The 17,281-nt window shown below is 39.8% G+C and overlaps 1 protein-coding gene across 1 annotated transcript; it reads left to right on the top strand.

The window, feature by feature from the left end:
* The first annotated feature begins 394 nt into the window (after positions 1-394).
* Positions 395-15,103, top strand: LOC117288625 (protein zwilch homolog). Its single transcript, XM_033769547.1, has 14 exons — positions 395-573; positions 3,269-3,458; positions 3,866-3,996; positions 4,593-4,810; positions 5,022-5,101; positions 5,384-5,548; positions 6,455-6,526; positions 7,421-7,555; positions 9,464-9,661; positions 10,045-10,201; positions 10,780-10,951; positions 12,036-12,131; positions 13,218-13,327; positions 14,901-15,103. The coding sequence occupies exons 1-14, from the start codon at positions 524-526 to the stop codon at positions 14,984-14,986; spliced, it is 1,860 nt and encodes a 619-aa protein (XP_033625438.1). The 5' UTR covers positions 395-523; the 3' UTR covers positions 14,987-15,103.
* Positions 15,104-17,281: the final 2,178 nt, after the last annotated feature.

Here is a 17,281-nt window from a genome sequence, read left to right on the forward strand (position 1 = left end):
AAAAACATGTGAATGGAAAAAAATTGTCAATTGATTTTAATAATTTTGTGTTTTTGGTTCATTTTGAACGATAATTTTTATCGCAATAAGAACTACATTTTTATTCGCAAGCGACTATGCTCTCTGTGATGGGGCTCGGAAATGTGGGTTAAACTTGCTTCAGTCCTTTGCTACGGATCAGTTCAACGTTGTAGGTCCTTCTGTTGAAAAGCTCTTTAAGGTTACAGCAGGAGCGACTGTACTAGTTTAAAGTAATAGAACCATAACCGTCCCCACACCTACATCAATGCATACGAAGATCTGTTGTGAGTTCGAGTTCGAGTAACCACAACTTTGTGCACGAATCAACGAGAGGTTTCATGGAGACACGGTTGGTAATAGACGGGGAAAAATATCCAGGCGGTAAGTTTGCATGAAAATTATGTTGACATTTTTTGTTATGTGTCAGTTCTTGGTGGGTTGTCTTCGTCTGCTTTATAGTTAGTTCATGGTTAGATGATTGTTTTATTTCACATCGTTCAACATGAAGAACTTCACGGCAGATATCAACGAGTTCTTGGCTACCATAAAAGAGTAAGTGAATTGAATGAAAATTGACTTGTTGTCTCTCACTACCTACTTACTACTCTACTATATATAAGGACCATGGGATGCTAGGACTAGCTAGATAGATATATCATTCATAATATAAATTAGTATAAAAATAGAGTAATTACTGACTTTTGTCAACAACGAAGTGCAGTTGTTTTTATAGCACTGCATTGCATGCACTCTCCTCACAGAGACAGATTTGTCTTCATCTCATCCGTCCATCATATGCCATACTCTGCTGTGAATGTGATGGATCATATATCCTCCCCCTTACCAATACCAGTTTTCACGCTATTATTATGCCTTTTTCTTAGAATTGTGAAAAAATAATGATGCCTTATATCAACCGATGCCCTAATTACCTTTTTTTGTTAATATGAAGTATGCAAACATATATTAAAACTTGATGGACATTGATGATTGAAATGTTCACACTACACACCGATCTTCGATGACTTCAACTGGCCCCATTTGTTTTGTCTTGAGTTTTTCCTGTTTTCATGGCAAACAAGAAAGCATAGTTTCCCGGTGAAGCCATACATGGAAGAAACATCTACAGTGACTACAATTGTTCTTTGAGACTCTGTGTATTACTCTATAGCCAGCAGTTGTCTTCGTTTTATTCAAAATATTTTTTTATGAAATTTTAAAATTACCATGGTAATTTGCAAAAAATAACAAAAATAAATAATTAAAAAAAAAGTGTGAATAATCATTGGCTTTCAAATCTGATTTTTATTTATTTTCCCCCATTTTTTTTCTCTTAAAAAATTTATAATAAAGCGTATAAATAAACAGTGATAATTGAATCAACAAGCTGATCGTTTAAATTTTAATATTAATAATAATATTGATCGGAGGGTTAAAAAAATAAATCTCCAAAAATATTAGAAAATGATATAAGGCACATGGCTTCTTTAAGCCTCTGTACTTTTTTTCCAGAATGCTCAGCAAAATATTCAGTCACATGGTTTGATCATCATGATTTGTAAATTGAAATATAGTTTGATGAAACTTTTTCGGTGGGCAAATATTTGTATATGGCCTCAACATTATGACATATTTTTGTACCTTGTAGAAATGCCTAAAATACCAAACTTTTTGCATTTACAAGTGCAAATATCCAGTGGAGCCTTACGTGTTTCTAAGTTTTGGTCAAGGGAGAGGAGACTCTTTGCTTGGCAAATAAAACCACACAATTTGTATCTAGGGACTGTTTACATCGCGCACAGAGAGGTAAAAGATTTGCCACGATTTTAGGGACACCTCGAAAACAGGACCTCCTACGACACACCATGTTGCTGGATGGGCTATTTCACTTTCAGGTCCATGTTTCCTGACACTCACACTGTGACCATGGAGGATTCTACCTCCATGCTGTGACATAGCCCCACTTGTGTGGCCAAGGATGGCTGAATCCATGATGATCCTTGGCCACACAAGTGGGGCTAACTGTGACAGTGAGTGGATAACTTTTTGTATGGCGCCACCACTTTTTCCTTCATTTTTACAAAAAGGGATTGATTGTGAATGTGAGGTATAATGTGGAATGAAAAAGTGGTGGTGCCATACGGAAACTTTTCCACTTGTCATTAATGTCAGTGTCAGTCACACTGTAGCCTTGCTCAAGGCAGTCGATTTATTCAGTCCGAAAAAAGACCGCCGTTGATAAAAACCCACCCGTATTCACTGTGCGTAACATCGCACGACACGATGCCCCCGTACACTATCCGCATGCGTCGGCCGTCAGGCCGACAGCTTTGTAGGGTCTGTGTTGAAGCCACTGACCTCATTACTATAATAAGTGAAGAGTTCCCGCAAAAGACGAGACATGTTTACATCACACACCACCAGCACGGACGCTCAGTGAGCATGATAGGGTCCAAAGGTCGTGATAAGGGAAGTGCGTGATTGGACGTCAAAATGAATAATTCATTTGCCTCATATCCTGTTGTGTCTGATAGGTCTGACGAAAGATATACATATTCATGGACTGCATACATGTACTAGCATATCCGAGAGCCCCCCCCCCTTTTTTTCCATTAATGGACATTTTTCATGAAACACATTTAACCCGGAAGTTACAGACCCGACAAGGCTGTCGGCCTGACGGCCTCCGCATGCGGGTAGTGGTACGAGTGCGGATGACTTGTGGGCACAGTAGTCGTACGATGTGACAGTGTGTATACGGGTGGGTCATGCGGTGTGATCACAAGCACCACGCACAGGGTATAGGGGTGGGTTTACAGCGGCGTCTTTTTGGGAGCGAATAATGCGACTGCCTTGAGCAAGGCTAGTCACACAGTGTAATTAAATAATAAAAACCATTCCTTTCCAATACAATTATAATATTCAATAACCCTGAATCGTGATTGATAAACGGCCGGCCGATTACACTCAGCAGACACTGTATTTCGTATTAAACAACGAATATTGCAACTATACCGTACCAACCATGAAGGAAGGATCATTCCTACATGGCCATACACAGATCAATCTGATCTGATCTTTTTATAGGGGGAAAGATCGGGTGAGATGTGAGGAAGGTTCTTTTGGTTTGTTTTGCATCCTTGACCTTGTGTCTTTGGCATACTTTATTCATCAATTTATTTTTGTTGTAATGATTGGTATATTTATAGATTAATATTTATTAAAATAGTTTGTTTCGACTGTTTAGATTATTGTCATCAGAAAGTCAAAATACTAGCGTCAACAATGGGAAGAAGACAAGCGCCGTCTTCAAAGACTTTAAGTTTTGTCTAACTGATTACTCATCGAAAGAAGTGAGTGAGCTTATGTTAGAATGGAATCAACGACCTGCGAAGAACAGTAAAGTAATTCTGGTTGAAAAAGAAGACTTACTCAAGGTTTGTGTAGTTTCTGTTGTTAATAGTTTCACATTGTTTATATTCAATTAAAGTTTGCCATACTTGAAAATATGTCTTTGTATTTCACACGGAGTAACGTGGGGTATACCGTCTTGAATTTCATATGGGCAACAAAAATTGCTCCCGGTGCCTCAAAGGCAGTTGCCCTCGTGCCCACTTTTTTTTCAATACAAATTTGCAATCTTTGGCACAAAGCTACTCCCAGAAACGATAGCATTGCAACTTCTGTTTCTCCATTGGACCATGGAAGTTTTTTTCCACATTGGCTGGTTGGTCAAAGCATTTTGCAGTCAGCATTTTCTTTTAAAACCTTAAAAGGTGTTAATACAAATTAAAGTGACAGTTTTGTCTTCCAATGAACTGTATTTTTTTTTCTTGAATCAAAGCATCTTGAGAAAGAAGACATCAGTCTTAACAATGAATCGATGGAGGAGACGGAGGGAACTTTGGGTGATTCCATTAGGAATGAAGGGGAGGACAGCTCATTACGTGATCCGGTGTCCGTTGACGAAGCCAGGTAAACTGGAGTTATTCTGGCTCATACTGGACTGTCTCAACAGGCTTGGAATTCCATCTTCGAAAGGGCAAGACCATTTTGGAAAAATTCCTGTGGAAAATCTTAAAGTCAATGGTAAAATTTTGATCGGATACCAAGACAAAGGCCAAGACCAGAGCAATGGAGGCCCTGGCCTCAGGGGCCTGCATGTCATTCTTGGCCTGTCTTAGGCCTGGGGTTTATTTCACGAAGCGATGCGATGTGTCCCATCTTAAGTTATGATGTATATAGGCATCATAAATCCTAAGATGCATTGTAAGTTAAGAAGAGTTTTGTGAAACCTACCACTGGACTTTCATCTTTGAGAGGCCTGTCTCGTTTTGCAAATAGCACTTCCATTGGAACATCTTGAAGTTATGGCCTAATTGACCTATGTGTAATTCCAGGCTAAGCCTGCTGTCTTTCCCTGGATTGTAATTCCAGGCTAAGCCTGCTGTCTTTCCCTGGATTGTGAGCAATATGAGGTGAAATGTTTTACAGTAGAGTAAAAACAAACAGATTTATATTTAATTGGAATAGTGCAGAGAGTTTTTTTGGGTTCTTTTCCTTGAATGCAGGTATCTTCTATCCATTCACAATCTGTGTACAAATTCAAACCGTTCACTGACGTTGGACAAAAGCACAGAGTTTACAGTTCCGGACATGCTGGTTATCTGTGACGGGAAAGACAACGAGAACATCGCTGTGATGGGATGCTCCTCTGTAAAGGCAGGGTCAGGTGACCATCGAGGTCAAAGGTCACCAGGTGTGTCAGTGACTACCGTGTCATGTTTTGGTAAGAGGAAGATTGGTTTCGGTGGAATTATAGAAATTGGGGGTTGAAGTTTGGGTTGAAATTTGGGTTGTATTGAAAACAATGTGTGATCCCTGACTACTGGTATATGGCATTTACAGGTTGAATGTCTTTTGACTGGCACACCCCGAAAAAAAGCAAACTGGTTGAAACCAAGACTTAATCTTAACGTTTCTGCAATGATCTGTTTTAGGTCCAGTCACATCCAAGTCAAGTCTTCTAACTGTGGATCAGGTTATACAACAGAGTGGTAGTCTTGCAAACAAGGAGAGTGTAAGTATTGATCTAATCTTTACTTTACTCTGGTTCATCAAAGAATCGGAGCTCCAAGACCTGTCATCTTGTGAGATTTTATTCTCAAGTTGAGCTCTTGTCTCCAGGCTTGTAGTTTTTCAGCTGATCAGCTGATTTTCTCTTTTTCTTTTCAAAAGTGTTATCGGCCATTTCTTCTTTTTCACAATTAGAAATGTGCATGTCTGTGTCTTTCTTTGTAAATGCTAGTTTTCATTAGTCAATGGCCATTCACTAATGGGTAACCTGTTCCTGTTTTTATAGGTGAGCACTACAGCCTTTGCCCAGTACGAGATCGTAGGAATGTCTTATCATGAGGTCTCTATGCTAGATGTAGCCAGCCAAACACATACATCAGTCACAATGGACTGTAGCTGGGATAATGTAAAGGGGATGCTGGAGAGACCTCATAGCGCAATGTGCAACGTGGTGAGTGGCCTAGCTCAAGTCTCTAACTCCCACAACATTCCAGTGCCCTCCCTGAGGATAAATCTACTATACAGTAGTGCCCTCCTGAGGATAAATCTACTATACAGTAGTGCCCTCCTGAGGATAAATCTACTATACAGTAGTGCCCTCCTGAGGATAAATCTACTATACAGTAGTGCCCTCCCTGAGGATAAATCTACTATACAGTAGTGCCCTCCCTGAGGATAAATCTACTATACAGTAGTGCCCTCCTGAGGATAAATCTACTATACAGTAGTGCCCTCCCTGAGGATAAATCTACTATACAGTAGTGCCCTCCCTGAGGATAAATCTACTATACAGTAGTGCCCTCCCTGAAGATAAATCTACTATACAGTAGTGCCCTCAAAAATAAGAAACATGACCCTTGCCCTTTACCCCAACTGAAAAGCACCCCCATGAAAACATCCTGGCTACACCACTGAAAAGCACCCCCATGAAAACATCCTGGCTACACCACTGAAAAGCACCCCCATGAAAACATCCTGGCTACACCACTGCTCTGTGGCCCCCTCGAATCCCACCTCAGAACCAAGCCTAAGGTGTAATTTGAGCTGTTTAATCCTTCCAGAAGACATCTCACTTTGGGCGTCCTCCTAATTTATTATTTTTACCCCAGTAATAAGTTAGTTCCCACCTCAAGATGCAAAGCCTATTAACTCTAGACAACGTTATTCTCCTTGTTCAAGTTCATTGCTCAGCAAATAATGAGTTGGAACTATTCGCAATATTATTAGCTCACTGGTTATTTGATTCTCCTAAGCATGATTTTCTTTGGTCTAAAATAAACATCGGTTGGTAACTTTTTGTGCTCTGAACGTTAAAGCTGACTATTTTTCTTCTTCTGTTCTCTTTCTTTGTGTAAAGCATGTGTGTGCTGTGGCCGGTGACATGAGGAGTGCTGCTCATAGTATGTACAGAGAATTAGCAACGCTTGTGGTGAGTCACTAAGTCAGAATATTGATAAAAGACTTGACAAAATACCCTACCTATAGGTTACAATTCCTCAATAATCTGTTCTGTAAGTTGTCTGGCTAAGTGAGAAAGAGTATTGGAGCCACAATTATTAATGACTGCTTATCAAAACAGGCAGAGTAAAGTCCAAACATTTGGGCGATGGAGTTACCAAAGAGGGGAGTATTATTGAAGGATGTGGGAGGGTCTATAGCCAAAGACACTGGGGGGTTAGGGCTCCTAACCATCTACAAACACTCTTAGAATGAGGCAAGCCATACCAATCTTATTAGAGTCCAAACATTTGGGCGATGGAGTTACCAGAGAGGGGAGTATTTTGAAGGATGTGGAGGGTCGATAGCCAAAGACACTGGGGGGTTAGGGCTCCTAACCATCTACAAACACTCTTAGACTGAGGCCAGCCATACCAGTCTTATTAGAGTCCAAACATTTGGGTGATGGAGTTACCAGAGAGGGGAGTATTTTGAAGGATGTGGGAGGGTCTATAGCCAAAGACACTGGGGGGTTAGGGCTCCTAACCATCTACAAACACTCTTAGACTGAGGCCAGGCTTACCAATCTTATTTGAGTCCAAACATTTGGGCGATGGAGTTACCATAGAGGGGAGTGTATTGAAGGATGTGGGAGGGTCTATAGCCAAAGACACTAGGGGGGTTAGGGCTCCTAACCATCTTCAATACTAAAACACCATGAGTGAACAACCACCGAACAGACTATTATGAAAATAATATTAGCATGACCTTTGATAGATCAAATTCATCAACTCCTGTTTGTTTTTAAGATGTGAACGGTCAAGTTTGTTGTGCTTTTAAAACAGCGAATCTTGCATTTTTTTCTTGATCGATTTTCAACTTGCAGGGTTTTACAGAAGGGTTGAAAACGGAGGAGTTAGAATGGAACACGAAAGAGTCATCCAAAGAGTCAGTAGAGGAGGCTGTAGCAAGACTCATAGAGAAAGAGAAGCAAGGTCCGCAGAGGAAACCAGAGCCAAAGGTCAGCAACAATGTTAACCTTTGACCGATGACCAAAAAACACCCAAACGCACCTATTGCTAACACCATGCTCAGTGATGATGTTTTCACACCAAATTAAGGGATTCAGGTACTTTTTCAAAATGTCCACAGATTTAAAGGGTTTGAAGATAATGATAGTGGAAAGCTTCCCTTCAAATATTACTAACTGAGGTTGTGTAGTTTTTGAGAAATGAGTCACACATAAATTTGGTCTCAGTAGGGATGTACCAGAACGTAAACGAAAGAACGTACGGAAACCTAAATAGGACGTATGGTAAATGCTCGGGCGTGTAACCAGAATTTTGATTGGTCACTCGATACTCTTGCATCAGCAGCACTGCCTGTCCCCTCATTACTGGAACGTATGCAAATCTTTATTGTCCGAGAGGCGGTCTGAAGGGCGCACAACGACCAGGCCCAGATTAACCTGTAGCCCTAATGTCCAATTGTGGCACACAAAGGATGGGCATACCTCCTGACAGAAGAGATAGTCATGTGCAGTGGGACAGCTTAGAGCCTCGGCACGCGTGTAACCACATGAGGTTGGTTCAACCCGCCAAATTGAATTAAGTAAAGTGTGGAATCTCATGAACTTTTTCGCACTATAGTTATTCCCGGAAAACCTTTGGTCGATCTTTTTAAACATAAGACAAGCCCTTTTCACACCATAAGTATTTCCTTGGGTTTGATCGTAAGTGTGAAACGGCCGTGCATATTCCTTTGAAATAGTACTCCCGGAAGTTACCTATATAAAATGGGATATGTTGGGATACACCAAGTGAGAATACTGGTCTTTGACAATTACCAAACGTGTTAAATACCTTTAACTATTTAGGGTAGAACTCTCTTATGCTTTGTTTGAATTGTTTAGTTTTGTGTTAATTTATTGATAACATTAATTTCTTCATGTGTGTCCCTCGAGTAAATGTACACCCCACATACACCCAACCCCCACTCAAGTATCTAAGGAGCTGAATGCACATTCCGATTTTCTCAGGGGAGTCAAGGGCTGTTTTAGAAGCAAAACTCGGCTGTAAAATCTCCTAGAAATTGAATATTTGAAGTTAAAATTTAAACATTACTTCCCCGAGAAAACAAAACAATAGTCACTATTAAGAGGTCACATGCACGAAACGAAGATACATGGCTAAAGAGGGGGAAACAATATTTCCCTTCGCCATTTGTAAATGCGTCTATACCACCGGGATTAGGCTATTATTTAGAAAGAAAACCACACAGTGTAGCCCCCACCCCCCCCCCCCCATTTACCCAAATGGGCGGTATGTATAGTTCTGCGAGTGAATTCTATTATCCAGTGCACTGTTCATTGCTCATTATTCAGAACTGGGCGTACGCCAAATGGAATAATTAGGTACCCATGTGACACGTACAGGCTTATCAGATGCGGCCTACTGCACACTCATGGACGAAGTTTTTAGGTTTCCGTACGTCCTTTCGTTTAGGTTCTGGTACATCCCTAGGAAGACGAAAACTATTTTAGCATGTAAAGTCCCATTAACCAGTTATAATATTATACCAAAACCATGCTAAAACTGAGACGAAAATTATTTGTTTTACTTATTTCTGAAAAAAATACAGCACCTCATAGTTAGTAAAATTTCAACGGAAGCTTTCTACTATCATAATCTTCAAACTGTGTAAGTTTAATGTAAATCTGTGGACATTGTGTTTTGTGTTAGGAAAAAGTACATAGACCCTTTAAAACATCCATTACAAATTTTACAATAAAAACACTTGAAGAACAATTAAAGTTACACAAACGAAATTAAAATTTCTAAAATATGTAGCAGCCAGTGCCTGTCAGAAATGACAAGAAATGTTGAATCCCTCAGGCTAACCCAATTTGTGTTTTTCTCATGACACTCAGCCGCAGACTTCAATCCAGGATGGTGAAACCGATTTAGACTCGCTCCTTCGCTGCTACATCATCCCGGAGCGACAAGATCTCTACTTCTCAGAATCCCTGTGGACGACCCTGTGGTCGACAGCAACCTGTTATGATGACTTCATCAGAGCCTTCTCATTGGTCTTTAGTGAACTGAGAAAGGGGGAACTTCAACCAATTGTAAGAGTTCTTTACTATTTCTGAAAATGACACCAGGGATGTCTCATAAGCGAACTCAATCACTGTAGCTCACAAGCCTGAGGAAACCTGTAAACAAGGGTGCTTGCTATGTGAAAAAGAAACACCAGGATTAACCCGCTACTCTTCCACGACATGTGTTCTGGGTTCTTGTGAGTGCACTATCAATCCTAGTTCATGGGACATATGGCTGAATGTCCCATTCAAAGGAAGAATCAATTATGTTTCAGTGTCTTGCTTAAAGACCCAGGTGCCACAACACTTGAACCCCCATTCTGCTGATCAGAAACAATAGTCCTTGAGTCCAGTGCTCTTGACAGCTCAGCCACAACACATCTCTAATCTGACTTGTTTTCTATTTGCAGGTTCATGGAGATAATCAGAGCACATTGGCCAAGATGATCAGAGCGTCCTACCAGCAGGAGATGAATAAGATCAACATTGAGGGCGTCGACAATCTCACCATGCTTGTTGAGATCGGTCTGGACAAACTCAGAAGGGATTACACAAACTTCTTCATCGGTAAGTCTTAATTCACAAAAAAGCCATTGGAAACTGCTCATTTGTTTTGTATTAATCCCAACAGCTCAAGCACCAATGATGGTGAATAGGAAACAAGAAGATCAAATATTCAGTTTTAGATGTTGGAGGCTATTTCAATCTTTATATGTGCAGTGGCCGCTGCCTTAAGGGACTGTGTCAACTTAGTCCAGAACAACCAGCGGATAAGTTTAGGGTGCGTTCGATTAGCTTGCCCTGTGTCGACCCCACTGTGCTCACTCGGGTGAGTCCCTGACAAGAGCTAATCAAACGATCACTCACCCTCTCGTGGTGAGGTCATGCACCTGGGGCCAATCTATTATTCAATAACAATGGATGATATGAAACGGTGAGACAGTAGGAGGGTTGACTGTGTACATGTATAGATGCATTCACCATAGTTTACTTAATCATTCAAAACCATGTTAGATGATATGCAATGGTCAGACCGTGGGAGGGTGCAATTCATGCATTAATGCACCATAGGCCTAATAAGTGGTTTTACTGAAGTATCCATTCAAATCTCAAATAAGGAGTTCTACACATTCTTTTCTTTTTAGCTAGTGAGCTGACGACCTTAAACCAGCTTCAATGGTACATCAAGACGTCCGAGTCCTGTGACATCGTTGAGCAGGTGTTACGTCTCAGAGCTCTTCACAATGTCCTGGAGGTAGCTGTGGTTTCTGTCACCTCGTTAAAGCTACCCCCTGAGCATCGTAGGTCACTCGTCAGGTGAGCAAGACACGCAGCGCTCCGGGGTTGTTAAGTATTTTGGATGGAGGGTGGATGAAGAGCATTAAGCTGTAGCTGTTTGTGGCTGTTGCTTAGGGATATTCTGAGTTTTTTTAAGGGAAAGATCATCATTGCCTTCTTAGGTATCCTTTCTATGTTGTAGTTGTCAAGAAACAAAACGTCAACCTGTGAACATTTCGCAACGAAACAGCATTTTGTGAATATCTTTGTTTAATAATTACAAATGCTATTATTTTGTCTCTGAGTATAGTTGGGGTGGGGGAGCAGGTGTTTCATTTTGTCAATTAACAATGATTGCTGATTTTGTTTGTGTATATCAAACAAAGTGACCTTTCTTGCCATTGATTGATTGATTGTCATTGCCACCTGTTCAGAGGAAGAGACTGAAGCTGTGTACAGGTGTATCGGCATGGATACTAAAGCAGCAAAATCACAATTGCTTGGGGCTTCTGATTGTTTTGATGAACCTTTATTGACAATGAATATTTTACTTTTCATTTCTAAGAAGACACAGTAGCCATTATAGTGTCCTCAAAAAGACCACTTAACTCTACAGTCTGCCCCAATTCCTCCAAAATCCATTAAATGGTTCTGCTTGAACTTGATGGATTTGCTGATATGTTTCCAATCAATCCACATGACGCCTGGCATCTTTGTGGTGTGTGTTACCATGGACTGCAGTATTTTGAAGGATACAGTAGGGTCTCTAGCCAATAACAGTGGGGGGGGGGGGGGGGGGGGGGTTAGGGCTCATAGCCATCTACAAACACTCTTAGACTGAGGCCAGCCATACCAATCTTATTTGAGTCCAAACATTTGGGTGATGGAGTTACCATAGAGGGGAGTGTATTGAAGGATGTGGGAGGGTCTATAGCCAAAGACACTGGGGGTTAGGGCTCCTAACCATCTACAAACACTCTTAGACTGAGGCAAGCCATACCAGTCTTATCTGGGTCCAAACATTTGGGTGTAAACTGTAGAGTTACCATTACATTTCTTTTTTTCTTGGTTTGAGCATTTTCTACATCCATGGTTTAACATTTCATCCCTCTACCCCAATTAGGTCTGCCTTAATATATTACCAGTCACATCCTGAGGATGATTGCCACACGTTCAGCCAACCTGTAGAGGCCACCATTCTACAGCCACTCTATACAAGGTTAGAGTTCTCATTACTGTTTCATCATCTCCCCCCCCCCCCCCCCCCCCCCCCCCCTCCATTGTAATCAGTTGTGTTTCTGGGAACGCTCAAGAATGCCAATGTATACCCATGCATCATTAATCACCGAACTCAGAAGGGCAAACTGCACCACAGTGGTATTCATAGCAGGCAATATTGTATACATGGTAAAGTTTGACCTTGCTTGACCCTTTTAATAGTTTGGACGCTATCGTTGGAAAAAGACACCAAATTCAATAATTAATTACTATGGTGTTAAAGTTCCTCGTTGACACAAAATGAAGATCTGTTGTTGAAAACTCTGCACTCTTTTTTTACCGTCACGCTGCGGCCAATAAAAAAAAATAGAAATCTAAGTCTACTAAGTAGAAATAAGGTAGATTACAGGTAGAATACTATTTGATATATCATGTAGTATCTGGTATACTAACTGTTTCATTTCATTTCATTTCACTGTTGCTTAGCAGAAAGGTACAATATCAGTGCAACGCAATCCATTTCTCCTGTTGGGTTTATCAATGTCTGGCATATACATTTGTGCATTTTTACCACATTTTACTGCCAATTCCCCCAATTAACAATGGACAACATTGGCGATGGTGAAAGACCAGTACCCACATTATTTGTGACCCTGGGGTCGATTTCACAATGAGTTAGGACGAGTAACTCGTCCTAACTTAGGATTAATCTTAAGGTCTGCATGCTACAGTGCAGGGTTGAGACTCGTCCTAAGTCCTAAGATTAATCTTAAGGTAGGACAAGTTTTGTGAAATCGACGGCAGCACAGCTTGAAATAACAAACCTGTGAAACTAGTCACCAAAGTCACAAAAAATAAACCACTTAAATATGTTTCTAATCTTAGCACTACTGTTTACACTCCTTTGAATAAAGCCTAAAAGATTTACAATTTCTGGTTCAAATTCTAACTTTTTTGTAGACATATTCAGATATGGAAATTAGATGTAATTAGTCAACTGTATGAAGCTGACTCTTTTTGTCAAAGACCATACACTCATGCATTATTAATGAGATGCAAATTATACTTAATTTTGATCTGTGTCTAGTTACCAGCCTTCTGTCTGGAGATTGAATGTGAAAGGTAATGCGGGGACCTGTTCATCCTATCAGCTGAGTGTTAAACAACCCTTACCTCATGTCATTGGTATTAATCCAGGTAATTAATTAGTATCAACTATTATCATTCATCAATCAAATCATCTTTCATGATTTGTTTCACTCAAATGCAAAGCAGACCTCGAGTTCACTACTATACTTTGCTATAAACACTGCATAACTTTGTGAAGCAGTAAATGACACCTGAGTCATTTTCTAAATTGATAAAACACGGAAGGGCACCAGTCATATCTGTGTGAAACACAACACATTTCACCTGGTGACCTTGGGATTCAATTCAATTCAATTAATTTATCTATTAAAAAAAATAAAAAAATAATCCTTTCCCTATTTCTAAAAAATGCTTTTCCTTTTCCTATTTCTATAAATAACAGTCTTGAAAGGCCTTGGCGTTAGACCTTTCAAGACCTTTGCTCAGAGACTCAGACCCAGACTAGATCATCAAAATCAAGACGTTGACAAATAGGGTCTGGAGACCGGCCTCGGTACCTATACAACAGCAGCATTCATCCTCCCCCCCCCCCCCAACTTTTTCCCATACCAAGATTCTGATACATGAGGCTTTATAATTGAAGTCCACTCGATGTGCTGCTTAGAAACTCCTTAGGAACTGCTAATGAATTTCATCTCAATCTGATGAAAAGAAAACCAATTATATAACACAGCCGCGCAATAACTTTGTAGTTAATCTATTCAGGCATCGCTCTAGCCCCAAATTGAATTAGTCTGTGCCCTTTCAAAACACAGAGACATCCACTTCTTGCCCTGATCAAATTATATCACAGAAGCACAAACAAAGGCCTCGCAAATGCTGAGATAATATTGGCTGCTTCCGATTCTGAAAAAACGTTGCCTTTTGTCAGTTCTTTTTCACTGAAGAATTCTACAGAAATTATGCTCTATATTTGCATTGGCTGTGTCAGTTTGTGCTTGTTTGTGCTCACATAATGTCCAGGGAACTGTCAGTTTGTTGACCTGGTAATCTCTCGTACAGTTCAGATTTTTGCAACGTTTTGATCGTTTTAGCTTGGAAGTGTTTTCTTTTCTTCTTTCCTCACCAGTTTTCCCAGTCATTTGCATCAGAAAATGGGTTTTTGTTCAAAAAATGGTACTTGAGTCGCACTGTTGTTTGAGTACCAAGTATGAGTACTACATCACAACATAGCTGAGTTTGAGTATCATGAAAACGGTACTCAAATAGTACTGTAGTTTGAGTACCAAGTATCACAGCATAGCTGAGTTTGAGTATCATGAAAATGGTACTCAAATAGTACTGTAGTTTGAGTACCAAGTTTGAGTACTACATCACAACATAGCTGAGTTTGGGTATCATGAAAATGGTACTCAAATAGTACTGTAGTTTGAGTACCAAGTATCATAGCATAGCTGAGTTTGAGTATCATGAAAATGGTACTCAAATAGTAATGTAGTTTGAGTACCAATATGAATGCTACAGCACGGCACAGTGTATGTACATGTATATCTGTATCATACCCCCAAACTATAAACTAATAAATGTGAATAATGCATCAAGAGGAGAGTTGATTTGGCTGGAGTTGAACATTAGGACTCATTTACAATTCTAATGCTATCTTAATTATGATGTCTTGCAGATATGAGTATGGGTGATCTGACAAGTGGGGAAACGTTCTGTTACCACGTGGCACACTCAAGAGAAAATACCGTCTCGTTTCTGTGAGGGACGTCTTTGCCAGAAGGTAAAATGGCAATGTCTGTGTGAATTACTTTCTTAAAGGGAGGATGCGGCACTTTTTTCATGAAAAGAATTGGGGCTAAATATTTTTCTTTTTCTTGGGGGGGGGGGGGGGGGCTGGGGTTCAGGGGACGTAAGACTGTAGGGTTCTAGCTCAAAATATGTGCTGGACCAGACTTCTTTTTTTTACAAAATAAAAAATCCTTGCTGAGACAGTTTCTCAAGCATTGAAATGTTTCTTCAAATACTAAGACACTAACGAACATAATTTATTTTATTTGTCTGAATGGTATAAAGTATACTTGATAAATCATCAAACTAAGTCAACATCTTAATTTTTTTATTTTATTCAATTATTACAAACTGAGGAACTATTATTAAATTGAAATACACAAGACCTCGGACCCACCCCCACAGAAAGCAACAAGTATGTACCGCTTTTTAGTAAACATTGTTGAGTCAGTGATGTCAAGCCCCTATTAATGACATTTTGTTCTGTAGCATTACAAAAATGAAACCCCCTCATAGAAGAATAAATAAGAGTAAAAGAAAGAATACTTCAATTAAATACTAACACAAATTAATGCGAACAAATTCAAATCAACGTCTTCCTGACTATCTTTGTTAAATGTTTTGACAATAAAATACCTGTTCCTAAAAAAATATTTATTTGTTGTTATTGTCTGCCTTATTATGCACGAAAATAAAATTTATTTTAGAAAAAAAAATTATTGGGGTATTTTCCTAGATATTGACAACTATTAAGCAACTTTAAAATGCTTGTGTACATCATAACTAGGCATTCTAACTGATTCTAACAGACCTTTTCTACATACAGCATTTCGTTGAAACTCCCTGCCTGGTGCATGTTTTCCCCCATCCTACAATCTAGACTGTTTTAAAGGCAGTGGACACTATTGGTAATTACCCAAAATAATTTTTAGCACAAAACCTAACATGGTGACAAGTAATAGGGAGAGGTTGATAGTATAAAACATTGTGAGAAACGGCTCCCTCTGAAATGATGTAGTTTCGATGAAGATGTTATTTGCCACGAATTTGATTTCGTGACCTCAGATTTAGAATTTGAGGTCTCGAAATCAAGCAACCGAAAGCACACAACTTCAAGTGACAAGGGTGTTTTTTTTTCTTTCATTATTATCTCGCAACTTCGACGACCAATTGAGCTCAAATTTCCACAGGTTTATTATTTTATGCATATGTTGAGATACACCAAGTGGTCTTTGACAATTACCAATAGTGTACAGTGTCTTTAAGAGGAATATCAATTCCTCCTTCAGCTCCCCTGAGATGTTTTTGTCTTAAATATGTTCTTCTTGTAACCCTTACCAAGAGTGGCTTTTAGTTTTGGGGTGAACTTGCATTTTAAAACAAATAAATACAAATGTATATATACTCTTGTGTACACCTATAAACGATATAGGCTTACATTTTGCCGTAAAATATCTGATACATTTTGCATTAGTTTAATCACAATAACAATGCTGTACACATTAGTGTAGCAACATAATTTGATTTTAACATAACATGCTATTTTTATCAGATAGCTACATCTTTGTACATTACAAAGGTCGTCTTGAATCTTTGTAAAGGATCTCGCCTTGTACAACACTCATCCCCAAGGGTTTTTAATGCAAATTAACTTCCTAATCTGACCTGAAGCTTGCAATCTCTTCTCTCTTTTTTTCTCGACAAACATGTATCCCCCTCTGTCAGACATTCCCGCATTAAGTCTTTCTTTGCCACCTCTCCTCTCTGTTTCCGTCCGCCTGCTCCTCTAGCCCCAGGGCTTAGAAGGAGGAGGGGAGGGAGGGAGGGTTGGTGGTTTATATTTAAACTAATAAGACAAACTTCATTCAATGAAATATCTGTCCCCGTTCGCCACTTGGCGGTGAACACAAGATACAAAAATAGTTACAATTCCTTCTAGTCATTTTACCCAAAAACTCTTCATCTTAAAGAGAAGTGTTTCTACGTAGTCACAAGTGTTTCGTATCCAGTTAATCGTTGCCATGGCGACGGAAATCTGGCTACGTCAGTCGGAGTTTCATGAATGCGTCAATGTAGTGTCTTATACAAGCTAGGTACAGGGGGGGGTGGGTCGGGTAGTTTGGAGGGACTGTTAGTTGGCCATGAGACGGGGAGGGTTTCCCGTTAGGATGCAATGAGATTCGGTCTGGCGATGGACAGAACGTTAAAGATGATGGTAGGGTCTGCCTATTAATAATGGGTCCGTCTTGAGTATAATCTGACACAAAG

This window comes from Asterias rubens, chromosome 3 (genome assembly GCF_902459465.1).
Source record: "Asterias rubens chromosome 3, eAstRub1.3, whole genome shotgun sequence".
In the NCBI taxonomy this organism is placed as follows: Eukaryota; Metazoa; Echinodermata; class Asteroidea; order Forcipulatida; family Asteriidae; genus Asterias; species Asterias rubens.

Bases quoted from the DNA above. Each gene is read 5' to 3' on its own strand.
- LOC117288625 (XM_033769547.1), top strand. From the start codon at position 524: ATGAAGAACTTCACGGCAGATATCAACGAGTTCTTGGCTACCATAAAA. The intron at 5,549-6,454 runs GTGAGTGGCCTA...CTTTGTGTAAAG, and splicing joins ATAGCGCAATGTGCAACGTG to CATGTGTGTGCTGTGGCCGG. The intron at 9,662-10,044 runs GTAAGAGTTCTT...TTCTATTTGCAG, and splicing joins AGGGGGAACTTCAACCAATT to GTTCATGGAGATAATCAGAG.